General features: G+C 39.0%; 1 protein-coding gene across 5 annotated transcripts in view; it reads right to left on the bottom strand.

Moving 5' to 3' along the window:
* Nucleotides 1-15,936, bottom strand: part of Tmem71 (transmembrane protein 71) — a 69,880-nt gene that overhangs the window by 5,988 nt on the left and 47,956 nt on the right. Inside the window, exon 13 of one of the 5 annotated variants that reach the window (XM_031359289.1) lies at nt 10,781-12,400. The exons of 3 other annotated variants lie outside the window; for them this stretch is intronic. In XM_031359289.1, the coding sequence (XP_031215149.1) occupies nt 12,385-12,400 (16 nt within the window). In that variant the 3' untranslated portion in view covers nt 10,781-12,384. Of the gene's footprint in view, nt 1-10,780; nt 12,401-15,936 lie in introns of those variants that run through there. One more of the 5 variants, XM_031359292.1, reaches the window with a different exon arrangement.

Here is a 15,936-nt window from a genome sequence, read left to right on the forward strand (position 1 = left end):
AGTCTGAACTTGAACTGCATTTACACAAAGGTAGCGACTTTGGTTGGGATGGACTAGAGATCCAGGCTGCCTTCCTTTTTTATTTTTTTATTTTTTTGCTAAATGCAAATTCAAATATAAAATGATTTTTGCATTTGATTGGAGTCTTAATACACTGCCTTTGTTTCCACCCCCACATGGGTGGCATCTCATTTTCTTTGTTTTTATTTCCTGTAAAGCTACAAAAGCATGAGAAGGTTTTTGCAAAGCAGTTGCCAGTCTTTAGCATCCACCTGCTTATTTGCCCCCATCCCAAGGTACCCTGTCTGATCCTCTAGCAGGTGTAGCTAGCAGCTGTAGCAGACTTCACCCAGCATGGGCAGATGGATAGGGCACAGCTCATACTGAGGGATAGATTTTGAGGGGGAAAAAAAAAGATAATCAGACCTTCATCAAGGCCTGCTAGGGAAATGTGGCAGCGAGGCAATGTGTGCCAAGTTGGCAGGTGCCTGTGTCTGCTGTCGAGTGCGAGTAGAAGTGGGATTCCTGTTGGGGTGGAGGTTGGCATCCTCGGCAGTGCAGGCGGATCATTCTGCATCTCAGTTGCTTGCTGTAACATAGTAGGTAGGTCTTGGTGCAGATTTGCTCTGGGGATAGGATGGGAATGATAGCCAATGAGCCTTAGAGACTTGGGGCCATGGAGCCAGCTTCTGCCTTCATTGAGCCATGTGGCTTGGAGCAAGCCAGATATCCACTCTGACAGTGACCTCTTCTCCTTTAGTGCAGTAGAGCTATACCAGACCCAGGTGTTTCCCTAATCTTCCCCCCACTACTATGCAAGCACTTCTCAGCTGGAGGGAATGAGAAAGGACACACCAGATGAGCCTGCAGGGTCTATGTGGGTAACATTCTTGTAGGATGAAGGGGAACTGTCTAGAATGGTTCCTGGGTTTGCTTTTCATGGCAGCAACATGATACAAGACTGTAGTGAGGTATGCAGGTGAACTGGGGGAAGCATTTAGGCTCCTGAAGGTGATCCATGAAAGAAACAGGTGGCTTATGCATCACTAAAGCCATATAGGCGTCTGCGAGTAGCAGACATCCTGACATGGACCAAACAATGAACTTCTCCCTGCTCTGCAGCTCATTCATGGAAACTTTGGGTTGCTATTTTTGAGACATGTGAGATAGAAGTGGAAATGGATCACTGTCCTCTTGGGTATTTTTATTTAGTCTTTCAGCTCATGAAGAAATTTCCCTGAGTTAGCATTTTTGATGGGGATGGCTCTTGAACTATTTGACCTTTGAGCAACAGTTCTTCTTATTCCTCCTTCTCAGTAGCAATCTGTAGTGGGGGAAGCACTATAGTAGGTCGGACAAGCCTGATCTACTTGAAACTTAGAGCTCCTACTTTACTTTCTTGGGAAAATCAAGATGTCTTTGTGTTATCTATTTGATGTATGGAATGAAATTTGTCATACATGCTACATTAATCAAGTACCCCATAGAAATATAACCAATAAGGTATGTGATGTATATTAACTGATGCCTATATGTCAGATTGAATACTATATCATACTATATTATATACTCTATTAATATGCTAGACTATAAAATTGTATTCTCAAGCTGGGCAGTGGTGGCGCACGCCTTTAATCCCAGCACTTGGGAGGCAGAGGCAGGCGGATTTCTAAGTTCATGGCCAGCCTGGTCTACAGAGTGAGTTCCAGGGCAGCCAGGGCTACACAGAGAAACCCTGTCTCAAAGAAGAACAAAAAAAGAAAAAAAGAAAGAAAATTGTATTCTCTATACCATACATGTCATATATCGCTATATTATAAGCATTCATTAATAAATCTTTTTGGTTTTATTCTCTGGAGGACTTTGACAGTATAGTCAATGTGTGTATTTATACATACATACATGCATGCATACATACATACATACATACATACTCACTCATATCCTCTGGAAGTGCAGTAAAATTTCTTAACTGATGAGCTATATCTGCAGCTCATTATATCAGAGCAATGATTAATTAATCATTAATGACTAATTAATTAATCAGATCAATGATTATAATATTTATAGGATTGCTACTGTTGGCTAGTACAAAATCATTTGGAGTAGAACAGCTTAGTGATCCAAGTGAGACACCATGTAGCTGTCTTTGGTCTATAAACTAGAGAATCAGGCAGGATGCAGACTGAATTCCTTCTTTTTTAAAAAGACTCACTCATTGTTCACAAAGACATTTAAATAAGTGGATATGCACTCTCACATTGTGGAAGACAATACATTTTGCTTAATGTCCACCACTCTAAATTTTATTTACATTTTTAAAAATATTTCTTCAGCAATGTTGAGACAAGTATTGATCAAACTGTGGAGCATCATAGATTAATCAATTTGACACACAGCATTAACCTGCCAGAGGGGCTGTCAGGGTATTTGATAGACTATGTAATGCATCCCTTGCCAAGGGCAGGTTCAGGCTAAAGGTATGTTCCCCAATGCTTCTTCCTGTCCTCAGTATCCTCAAGGAAGAATTAACATAAAATCCCAAAATTTCTGGACTTAAAAATACATATTTTTTAAAAATGCCTTTATGTATATATGCATTATCTTGTCTCTGAAGCATTTTTGACACTCGAGAGTGCGCATTTGATTTTTCCTTCCTTAAGAAACTTCAGGGTTTCCAGAAAGCATAGGGTGATTAACTGGTGACCAAAACCTGCAATGATTGATAAAATTTGTTTATAGATTAATGAGATAAGTGGTTATACATTACATGAAGCGTCTCGAGCAACAAAATAATGTCTATAGTAAAGTTCTTTAGAAGACTCATATAAACCAAATGTATTTTTTTTTAAGCAAACTTTGAATCTCTACTAGTGCTGGTATATATCTGCTGTAACAGAGTGTTCTTGTTTCATTTATATTACTGTGATGAAATGCCCTGACTAAAATAAAATTAGGAGAGAAATGAATGTAGGTCAACTTAAAATCCTAGGTTATACTTCGTCAATGTTAGGGAATCAAGGCAGGAACTTGACTCAAACTGATTACAGCATGTCTGGTCAAGAGCAAAAAGGAATGAATGCAAGTATGTTCATGTGCTTACTTGCTTATGCTCACACTGATTTCCCTAAAACAGTTCAGGATCCCCTTCTGAGGTAATGGTATTACCCATGGTGGGCTGGGTCTTTCCACATCCATTAATTTAATTATGATAATCCCATATAGATATGCCCACAGGCCAACACGATGAAGAAAACTCCTCCCTGAGACCTTTTTTTTTCTAGTAATGTTTAGGTAGTGTGGACAATTAAAACTAATCACAGCAAGCATTATTTCTATTTTTGTCTTGTTCATATCCAGATTCATATTCTGAAGCCCTTGTGCCCAGTGTGATGGTATTAACAAGTGGAGATTTGGGGGATGGGGCAAGATCATGAAGGTGGCCTCCTGTGAATGGGCTCAGCGACTTTATAGACTATAAAGAGGAAGGCATGGTGTCTTTCTCCTCTGTGAGGACACAATGAGAAGATGGCCACTTTCTAACTAATAAGAATGTCCTCTCCAGACACTTTGACTAGGATTCAGACTTCTCACCCTACAGATTTATGAGAAATAACTATTTCTATTTAAATCATGACATATATAATTTTATCTAGCTTCTAAAACTAAGACCTCCAGTGAGCAAAGTCTTTGGTATATCCCATCACCAGTGGCTATATTACATTCTTCTTGTTTTGCACAATACTTTCTTTCCCTATTAGACAAAGTTCTTGAAGGCAGACACCAAGTCTTAAATTATTTTTGCCTAGTTTAGTTCTTGTAGTATTATGTTCTTAAAAATAACAATAAGTGCTGGCTGAATTTTAGAAATTAAGTTACTTCCTCTACATATATTTTTCTACTTTACTTTCCTCTCACCTTTGATACGTTGATGTGATGATCTAAACTGCACAAAGATTAGAGGCTAGAGGCATGCTTTCTGAGAAAAATATGTATGTGAAACAAATTTCTACATAGCTTCATGTTTGAAAGATAGTGAGAACTATTTGTTAAAAATCAATAAAAAAAAATGAAGCATTTATTCTTCCATCCAATAAAGTAGAGCCGAAATGCATACTGGGTTACCAGAGAGTCAGTGTCACACAGTAGATCTTAACAAACAAATGAAGGCACCACTGAACTGGAATGTCACTTTTATCCTCTAAAGAATTGAAGGCTTTAACAGTGAGAAGTAATGGATGTTGGTGTTGATATATAGTGTGTTCCTCTCAGTGAAGAAGCCATAAAACCTTGACTTAGTTGTGCACCCAGACCTCAAGTTTTAAGAGTTAACATCAACTATCAACTCTTTATTGACAGGAATGCAGAAGGCTACAATGAGGGGGTCTTTGCAAGACAGATTATCTGCTTTCTCCAATGAACATTCTTTACTGGTTGTAAGAGGTGGAAGCTGGAGGAAGTATGCGTGTGGTAGAGACCTTGGAGAGGTATTAAATAAGCAATGAAAGCCAAGTCATTGTCTAAGACTGTATTTAGACTGGACAGTGTCTGTAAAAGTACAAAGCACAGCACTGGAGGATTCACAAAAGTCAGAACATTGGCAAGGATGTGGTTGAGGGTGGCTGGAGGTCTGCTAATACAGCTTATCTTAAAGAATTTACAAATGTTTTATTTCTGTCCCACCCACCCCTTTTCCTCTCCAGGACTTTTATCTTAGAGCTGTCTGAAAGCTGGTCCCTGGAGCTATTTTTTTCTTGGAGAAGCCCAGGCTCTGCCTCTCTATGAGTAAGGAAGTCAAATACTTAGTGCTCTCTACCACATTAGCCATTGCTCCTGGATTGAGCACCAGAGCCAGACATGGTCCAAGTTATGTTAGAGGCAGTGCTTCTCCCCATACTCATCATGCTTGCTGCTAAATGTCACATCTACCACCAATACCATGCCAATTATTGACATCATTCACTGTGGCATCCCATAGGGTAGCATCCCATGCAACAGTGGGTGGGAATCATCTCTGGTGGGTGACAATGGAGTTGATGACAGCTTCATTGAGGACAATTACATTTGGCCTGGGGTTGGTGAGGTAGAGACTTCCACCAGGAAGGAGGGACCACTTCTCTCTGTGAGTCCCATCTTTAGACACTCCCCATTTTCCTTCATGACTGACAGTTTAAAGACAGTGATGGCTCAAGCCTCAGGGACAGAAATGGCTAGTATTTAAAAGTCGACTTGTGGTCTATTTTCTGATACAAGCCACCAAAGTGACATGACCCTTAATTTCTTTATAACTCTCAGTGGCTTCCTGTTGTCCCAGGATAAAGTCTGACAATATATGAATGTGTAGAATGGCCCCTGTGATCAAGATCCTTGATTTTCTTGTTTGATCTCCCTCATCTCTGCTTCACTAAATGATTAGCATGGTTGCCCCTCTCTCTATGCCACTCTGCCCTGCCTCATGATGACAGTTCTCATCCACAGGACCTTGGGTTTCACATGTGTCCCAGCAAGAGAAGACTTTGCCAAGTTGCAAACATAAATAATTTTTATCAATAAAGCATATGATCTAGTTATAATAATGAAAAAGTACAAATTTGTGTATTATAGCTCATTTTCCACATTTCTAGTACTTAAAAACAAAATATTTTTAAATAATAGCTTTCTGACTATTATTTCAGTTATTGAGATGAAACTGTCTGCTTTGGTGTACATTGCCAGGAGCTTGGCTCTTGACCTACATTTGGGTTCTGCATATACTCAATGAATAAATGAGATTCTAGAATCAACACACACACAAAGGTCATATACATGTACATACTCATCAAAAGTTGTAAATACTCAGGAAACAGACTCCATATCAATGGGCATATGCTATGTATGATAGATAATCTTGATTGTCAAATTGTTCCAATTGATAATCAACTAAGAGGCTTGCCTCTGGGCAGATCTGTGAGAGCGATTCCAGGGAGAATTAACTGATAGCATGAAACCTCCTCCAGAGGGATTAGCACCTCTGGTGATAGCCCAGATATAGAGGTCAGATTGGAGGAAAAAGCAAAAATACTTACCTGCCAGTTTTTATTTCTTTGTAGTAATTTTATCTATTCAATTGTTGGGGAGGCTGCTACCATTTTTGCTGTCACCAGCCTCTAGCATCTTCTGGTTCCTTCATGGGCTAAAGCTCTTAGTAGATTACTAAGAATCCTCCATGACCTCAACACCACATTGGTGTTACTAAGATTAATGTTACCAAATAAAGAGCAAGAGAGGATGGCTCAATGCTACTTCCAACTCTCCAAAACCTGTAACATTTTTGTTCTAAAATTATTCCTGTTTATAAAGAGTTTGATGTGAATCAACTATTAAAGAAAAGCCATTTTTCCTACTCCTCCACTTCAAATGTCAGTCACAGGAAATGAGTTCCTTTGTAGATTTCCATGTCTCTATATGACTTCCTTATGCATAGGGATTCACCATTGATACCTAGTCATGTTAAAATTTTTAGTAACTGAAGGCAGAACTCAGAGAATCACTTTACTTGCACTTAGCAGTTTACAATAAAACATATTGTAAGAATATAATGCATGGACAGATGAATCAACACACAGAGCCAAATGAAGAGCTGGATGGACTCTCTTGCTGCGGAGTTTGGGTGCATCTTCCACACTCCCTGCATAGTGATAATAGCCAAGAAGGTCTCCAAATGCTATGTTGGGCAGATTTTGTGGAGGCTTCATCACATGGTTGTGGTCTGCAGTTAGCTCAGTTTCTGTCTCTATTTTCTTCCCTAGTATATGAAGGGACATAGAATTCCAGGCTTCTAATCATATTCTGCTCTTTCTAGTGGCCAGTTCCCTTCCTGCAGCTGTTCAGGAATTCATCAAGAATGTCTTCGTTAGACTAAAAGATACACTTTACTTCCAGAAAATCTCAATGTGCTCAGCAGTTCTGTATAAGATTCTACCATCACCACTATTACTCAGCATATTGCCAGGGTCTTAGTGACTCTGTGTTAAGAGGCAGGACCAGGGACCAGGTGCATATTTCCTATTCTGTTACAAAATCACAAATGTTTTGTTACAGCTTCAGATTTTATAAAAACTTTAAATAACAGGCTTGGAAATGGTTTAACAGTTTATCTTCTTTTACTAACCCCATACTTTGTACAGCAGATCAGTGCTGCTCTGAACTGGAGGTCATGAGTCAGTACCAAGCTCTGGGTCTGAAAGGTGTCATATTTTTAGGTAGGTCTCCCCTTCCCTGGAAGTTGTTGACCACCGGCACATGAAGGGGAGGGGAGCAGAGGGCCAGGTTCAGAGGACCATGAGTATGACAGAATCACTTCCAAGAACAGTTCCAGTAAGACAGCTCAACTTTATGGGAGTGAACAAGGCCTATATAGACCTTGGGAAATGAGTGGGGGTTTTAAGGGTTGGTGTACATTATTGGCTGAGGCTGAGGTGCCAGGGATAAGTCACTTCCATGAAGAGGAATTCCAAGAACATGCTGGGCAGGTTCTTATGGGCGGGGTTGAACCGGTAATTTGTGCAGGGATAGAGATCATGGGCTGGAGCATTGAGGCTAAGAGCGAGGAAAGAGCTGTATTACCCCTGGTGGTCTCAGGATGAGATTTTTCAGGGTTTTGGGCACATCTCAATTTTGCTCCAGGGCAGCTTCGCTGCTTGCATGTGCCCACATTTTCCTCTGATAAAGTTTAATTGTTACTTTGGGGTCAAATATACCAATTTTAGGTGGCCCAGGAAATCTTGAAAATCAACAGATGTTTTATTAGTTTAATGAGCAATTATGAATGTCTTGTGGCAATTCCGAAGTGTAACTTATCTTGTGGCTCTTCTCCAGCAAAATTTGAGACAATAACTTCATCGAAAAAGTTGGAAAAATCAACACAGGATTACATTCTAACACCTTCAAAGGGGCAAAAGAGTTGGACAGTGAAACAGAAGTCATTTGTAAGTGACTTACAAATGGGGTAATGTAAAACCTTACCCCAAAGTCCAGTCAGTGCCTGTTCTCTGGAGAGCATGCACTTAGAGTTTGTAGATCCTTGATAATACTGAAAGACAATAAACCATGTAGACAGAACTGGCTAAGCATCAATGATTACATTATCTTAAAAACCTCATTAATATGGCCATCTCCTGTACTCAGAAAAAACATTTTTTATTTATTGATTATTTTCTTTATTTACATTTCAAATGTTATCCCCTTTCCCGGTTTTCCGCCCCCGCCCCAGAAACTCCCTATCCCATCTTCCCTCCCCCTGTTTCTATGAGGGTGTTCTTCCACTCACCAACCCACTCCCAACTCCTCGCCCTCTATTTCCCTACACTGGGGCACCTATCAAGTCTTCACAGGATCAAGGACCATTCCTCCCATTGATACCTGACAAGGCCATCATCTGCTACATATGCAGCTGGAGCCATATGTACTCCTTGGTTGATGGCTGAGTCCCTGGGAACTCTGAGGGGTCTGGTTGGTTGATATTGTTGCTCTTACTATTGGGTTGCAAACCCCTTCAAATCCTTCAGTCCTTTCTCTAACTCCGCTATTAGAGATCCCATGCTCAGTCCAATGGTTGGCTAAGCGCATCCACCTCTGGCAGGGCCTCTCAGGAGAAAGCTATATTAGGGTCCTGTCAGCATGCACTTCTTGGCATCCACAATAGTGTCTGGGTTTAGTAACTGTATATGGAATGGCAGTTCCTGAGAAAAGTGGACATAGTACTACTACCTGAGGACCCAGCTATACCACTCCTGGGCATATACCTAGAAGATGCTCCAACATGTAATAAGGACACATGCTCTACTATGTTCATAGCAGCCTTATTTATAATAGGCAGAAGCTGGAAAGAACCCAGATGTCCCTCAACAGAGGAATGGATACAGAAAATGTGGTATATTTACACAATGGAATATACTCAGCTATTAAAAACAATAAATTCATGAAATTCTTAGGCAAATGGATGGAACTAGAAAATATCATCCTGAGTTAGATAACCCAATCACAAAAGGGCTTCACCTAGCAACTGATTGAAATAAATTAAGTGACTTACAGGCAAACAATAAATGGAGCTTGGAGATCCTTGTGGAAGAGGGGGGAGGAAGGATTCAAAGAGCAAGAGAGGACATGAAAATCCTACAGAATCAACTAACCTGGGCCTATAGGAGCTCAACAGAGATTGAACAGTCAACCAGAAAGCACACATGAGACAGACCTAGAACTTCTGCACATATGTAACAGTTGTGTATCTTGGTCTTCATGTGTGACTCCTAACAGCAGAAGCAGGGGCTGTCTCTGACTCTGTTGCCTGCCTTTGGATCCCCTTCCCCTAACTGGGCTGCCTTGTCTAGCCTTGACTGGAGAAGATGTGCCTACTCCCTACTACAACCTGATATGCCAAGGAAAGTTGATATCCATGGGAGGCCTCCTCTTTTTTTGAAGAGAAACAGATAGGGTATTGGAGTAGATGAGAAGGAGGGACAGAAAGGAGAGAAGGGAGGAGAAGCTGTGACTGAGATATACAACAAACAAATTAATAATAAAATACCTGGTGCATAACTGCTTTTGAAACCCTTTGGAGGCAGAATGTTCCTATCAAGAAACACTATTGAGAAAGTTGGATAGCCACATGCAAAAGAATGAAATCAAACTTTTATCTGATACCATGTGATAAAATATCTTTTGTAAGTAACTACAGGTTGAAAGGATTAGTTGAGCTTTTAGGGGTTTCAGCCTGTGGATACCTGAAGGCAAACATTGTGATAGAGACAATGCTGAGACAAAGGAGCTTTCCTCATGGCAACTTGGACAGGAAGGAGTCAAGTCCCACCATGCCTTTTAAGGATTTGTTTTCAATCACATACCTAGGACCACTTTCTAAAGTTACTACCACTTCTCAAATGTGTTACCACCCATGGACCTAGCCTTCAACATGTGACCCTGTGGGGGCATTCCAGATCAAACTACAACACATCACATGCAATAATAGAGATCTTTTGAAGTCTTAAATATAAGCTCTGAGATCATGGGAAGCAAGAGAAGAGAGTTCGTTGATATTGACTTCTGCCATTTTTTGGGGAGGTTGTTTTTTGTTTTATTATTGTTGTTGATGTTGTTTATTTTACTACCCCACCAAATCGCAAGTAACAAGAATAAAAATAAACATGTGGGACCACATTAAAATAAAGACTTATGCGCAGAAAAAAATAATAATCAACAAAGTGAAAAATGCAAGCAGTGGGTTTAGAAAAATATTTGTATGCAATGTATCTCATAAAATACATAGAATAGTCATATAATTTAAAGTGAAAATACACAGCCAGTCTTGGAGATTTGTGAGTATCCTCAGAAAACTCAGAAGACTGGATCAAGAGGGTTGTCGTGAGATCAAAGTCAGCTGGATTTACACAGTGAATTCTAGGCTATCTTTGGGCTGTAGAGTGAGAGGTCCTGTTTCTGGAATCAAATAATAAATAAATAATAAACAAGCAAATAAATAAAAAGGCAAAACACATATAGACTAATAAAAAGAAATGAATGGTATTTAAGTAATCAAGGTCAATAGATGTGTGAAAAAAATATATGGATATAGATAAATGTATATTATAGGATACACATACCATATATGATACACATACCAATTTGAGGGTTAGTCTGTTTATTCACTAGTAGAAGTTTGTTCAACCAAAAAAGTATAGAAACCAAATGGCATTATATTAGTTGTTTTTCTTATTGCTTTGAAAAAACACCTGACAAAAGTAACTTAAGAAAAGAAAGGTTTATTTGACTCAAAGTTTAAGGGGTTACAGCTCATGATAGGAAGACAAGGAGCAGGAATTTGAGGAAATTGTCACATTGTGTCCATAGTCAAGAAAAAGAGATAGAAGAATGCTGGCGCTCAGCTCTCTTCCTCCTTCCCTCTTTTTTTATTCTGCCCAGAACATTTTTATTTTCTTTTATTCTGCCCATGGGACATTGGTACCCAAGTTCAGGGTAGATCTTCCCTCCTCAACCTCTGTACAAAAAACTATGTAGACATAAGACATAACTAAAGGTGAGTCTCATGGGTGATGCTAAATAAAGTCAAGATGACAGTGAATAATAACAACCATAGACATAAAAGGGATTAATTTGATATTAATTTTAAAGTATGTAGTTTCTATACACAGATGTTTCTCAGCACGGAGCCTCCTCAGCAGGCTATATCTGAAAGTTCCTGGTGAAAGCTAAGAATGCTGACTATCTTCTCTAACCTTTCAGCCCATTATGCAGCTTTATTATTTTCATGTGCTTTAAAACGCTAATTTTTCCTTTATTTTGTACTTAAAGAATGTTTATATATAATATTTTTAACACAATGTGAATGAAAGATGACCATTATTCCCCAGAAATTTAAAAAATAAAACCTAGTAAGAAAAATCGTTTAAGAGAAGAATTCATAATCCAAGGAATGGCTCTCCCCTGCTCAATGATCTGCTTCTTTCTTAGTCTATTTCCCATTACTGTAATAAAATACCCAAGGCAGGATACTGAGTGATGAAAAGGGATTCCCTTGTCTCACAGTTCTGCAGGTTCAGATGCATAGTGCTAACATACCCTTCATTCTACTGATAGTTTCAAGGTGGATAGCATCATATCACATGATGGACATCGGTGGGAGTGATCATATAACTGGACAGAATGCCAGAGACAGACTGAGGGACTTACTATTTACACATTCTGAAGTTCCCTCAGATATAAGGATATCCCACTGGCCCTTTTTTTAAGCGTCCTGCCACCTCTTAACATTGTCACAATGACAATGAAAGTTTCAACATAAGGACAGCTAGAGACAAACCATAGCAGCTATTTTAACCATCTAAAATCAATGCATGTTTTCAACCTCATACATTTATTGTATTGTATGTACAAACAGTATCTATTTCCTATGCAGCTTTTGTGAATGATATAAGCTTGTTTTATGAATAATATAAAGTAGGTTAGCAAGGCATAGCTGCATAATGGCAGACATGCTATATTCATGATCCAGGCCTCTCACAGAATTCTCTAATCAAAATAAATGTTTGAGGTTCACTGTATTAGGAACAACAAGGAAACATTACTCCAGGTGGTCTGTCCTCTGTTACTTTCTCCTGTCCCTTCTCTTTCAACTGACAGTGTTTTTGCAAGAAAGGAAAATTAATATTATTATCATGAACCAATTACTACTACATGTGGAAATTCAGATTTTTAGAAAAATAACATTATCAAATTAATTTTTCTGTTATCCATTTGCTCATTCCTTTCCAATAAAGTGGTTGATCCCAAGAAGACTCCAAATTACTGTTCTCAGGTATTCACATCAAAGACATTCATCACATGTATTCCTCAAGTGCTGTCAAATCTAGATTAGAGAAAGGAGAAAATAAATGAATAATTCACACACGCACACACACACACACAGTTGCATTATCTAATCATACACAAACTAGCCTGAACAATCTCAGCTATAAAGAGCAGAGCCTCAACATAGACTTACTCTACATCAATACCCTCCTACCTCCCAGCCCTCGGCAGTTTTCAGTGCCCTTTTCTCTGAAGCCAGGCAGGTTTTAACCTCTAAAACTCACTATGGAAACTGGCAAATTACCATTTTATAACTTCTTTTTAATCAACATCATGTCAAGCGTACAGCCCAGTGTAGTGGTTCTCAACCTTCCCTAAAATACAACCCTTTAATACAGGTCCTTATATTGGGATGACTCCAGCCATAAAATTATTTCCACTGCTGTTTCATAACTGTAATTTTGCTGTTGTTATGAATGGTAATGTAAATATTTGATATGCAACCCTTGTGAAATGGTCTTTGGGCCCCTAAAAGCGTCACAACCCACAGGTTGAAAACTGATGGCTTAGAGGGAAACATGGTTATAGTTTCCACGTCGTAACTCTAAAGTTAATTAACTCGTGTATCATTAGCATGAACGAAAAGTTTCCATCCAGCAGTAGAAAGCACACATGTACTTTTGTCACTTCTACTTATTAACTTAACACAACCTACTTGACTTGAGAAAAGAGCCTCAGTTCAGGAACTGAGTATGACAATAGAAAATTGTCATAACTGTTAATCGAGGTAAGAAGACCCAGCCCACTAGGGACATTAACATTCCCTAGTCAGGGGAGCCCTGGCTATCTAAAGAGCAGGAAAAGCTAGCTAAAAGGAGAAAGGATGCATTTGTTCTTTTTGCAGCACACTGTGGATGCTATGTGACTAGTTGTTTGAATCCCTGTCTTGATTTTCTCTCAGTGATAGACTGTAACCTAGAACTTTAGGTTAAATAAGCCCATTTTCTCCTATACTTCTTTCAGTTCCGGTTTTCACAGGAGATTTTACTATAGCAACATAAATCAAATGACAACAAACTGTGACCTGCTTTGGTATTAGGGTGTCTGTCATAGGGTTGCAGAACATTCACACTGGGGCTAAAAAAGAATCACTAGAGACACAGGATACCTGTGATGACCTTTCTGAATGAAAGGTTGCTCCAGCACTGTCTAGTAGAGAAACAACCCCCACAGCTGCACACTTTAAATTCAAGGAGAAAGGCAGGTGAAAGGAAATTGATTTATGATGTAAAAAGCAGTACGACTTGAGGAGACTGAAATGTGCCGAGGGAAAGGCACCTAATCAAATGTATCCTTGCATAGTACAAGTTGCATATGGGAGGGGTCAGTGTGGATGTCTTTTGAACTGAACTCTGTTTTCCCCCCAGTTCCTTAAACTTTCATCATTGACTGTGAGAGAAGACTAATTCATTCATCTTTTGCCAATTAAAATTGTATTTATTTCTGATATTCTGGAAGTTCACAAAGATAGTGTGTCAAAAGACAGTAAATGAACATGAGTGACTCTTGACTCTTGATCTCAATAGCCACATTCACGTCTCGTTATGTTTTAGACTCTTTTATATAAAAAGGAGAGCGTTGCAATGTCTCTAACATACAGGTACGGAACTCTGCTGTAAAAAGTCCTTCAAGCAGTGATGAGTAAAACATTAGTGGGCTGATCAATATGTACACAGCATCTGCTATTTTGAAGGCATTAGGGTGGGGACAGTTCTTGTTTTCACAGATTTTCATATATAAGAGTGTGTCCATGAAAACTGGTAAGCAAGAAACAGGAAAAATGGAGAGACAATGTGAGAAGACTAGGGGAAGGAAGGGGAGAGGTTAAAGTATGTACATACACCATCAAAGAAGAGCTCTTTTCCCATAAATGAGAATTCAGTGGAGGATGTACATGAAGTCTTGATATATTTGCTTTTATGAAAGAACAAAGGAAGAGTACAGAGGAGTGGGGAGATGCCTGAAAACTAACTTGGGAAAGTAACCACAGCAGATCAAATCACATAGAGCCTCATCCAGGAAGACCTGCCATACCTCATACTTCTCCAGTCTGGAAAAACTTGCTTTCCAATGTTCACTTGGCCTAATTACTGGATCTATACTTGTATTTACCATATAGAAAAAATGTTTATCCTGCCTACTGCATGCATGAGAACTATTATTACATTCTGAAATATTAAGACTGGCCACACGTTGATTCTGTGACCTTGAGATCTATGGAATAAATGTATTTTAGTGACTGTTCAGATAAACAATACTGGTACAGTAGTCAAGTTTTGGTAGGTTAACTAATGCTACAAATCAAGATGTAACAGTTATAGGAATTATCTTTCCAAGATTATTGTAATAAATGTGCAAAGTGTTACCCAGAGAGGTCATGATGACTCAAGACCCTCAGGATCTAGGATTCAGAAGGCCTAGAGCTTGAGATAGAAGATAGCTTCTCCTTGACTTTCATGCCCAGAGGCCTTATCCTTAACACCACTTTTAAAAAATTTGCTTTCACCACAGAAGTTTTACACATAATGACAACTCGTTTTCCAATTAGTCGTACATTTAATTTTTAAACAGGGATGGTTTATATATGTCTCACTCTCTGACATGCCTTAGCAATATTATTACTTCTGAAATTTGGGTTTTAAAATAAACTTTTGGGTAAAAATCTTTTTGTATGTTTGTTTCTTTACTTGGTGTCATCTTGGCATAAAAAGCTGAGCCACCATGGTACATCACAAGATGACAGTGTGGGTAGAATGTAAGAGTTAGAGATGAGGAACAGCACTGAGAATCAGGGCCTTAGAGACATCATACATCCTAGTTGATGCATTAGTGAGCTCACTGCAGATTAGGTTGCCTGCACAAAATCTGTATGAGACTGGGTTTGTCGACATTCTATCAGGGAGGAAAAGTGTTCCAGAAGCCATGCTCTTCTCTGAGGGGACTATTGACAAGGAATGTTGGTTAGGAGTAGGGTGTCACTTTCTTCAGTGGTGTAGTCATTGATAAGTTACTCATGCTTCAGTAAGTAACCGTCCACTGTGCTCATTTAAACACAGTTGGCCTCAGATACATACATACATACATACATACATACATACATACATACATACATGTATGTATGTGTATACATACACACACAAACACACACACACACACACACACATACATATATGGGAAATCAGGCAGTTCTAGGCTAACGGAAATGATCCTAGCATTTCTTAACATGCTCATGACCCTAGGTTTGAATATCAGAGCCACCAAAATAAAAGAGAGCAAGAAGGTGGCTTGCATTGTATCCCAGTTGTGTAGAGCTTGCTTACAAGTGCACAGAGCCTGCATTTGATCTATACAATAAAGCAACAAACAAACAAACAAAGACAATTTGGTAAGAAGGGAGGCTTAGCAGGAGAAAGAAAAATGAGATGACATGGGGTAAAAATGGGTAAAAGTGAACGAAATTCATATATATGAAACTCAAAATGAAGATTAATTCAAAATACCTAATCATTCCTTTTTTTTTTTTTTTTTTTTTTT

Source organism: Mastomys coucha, unplaced genomic scaffold, assembly GCF_008632895.1.
Source record: "Mastomys coucha isolate ucsf_1 unplaced genomic scaffold, UCSF_Mcou_1 pScaffold7, whole genome shotgun sequence".
NCBI lineage: Eukaryota > Metazoa > Chordata > Mammalia > Rodentia > Muridae > Mastomys > Mastomys coucha.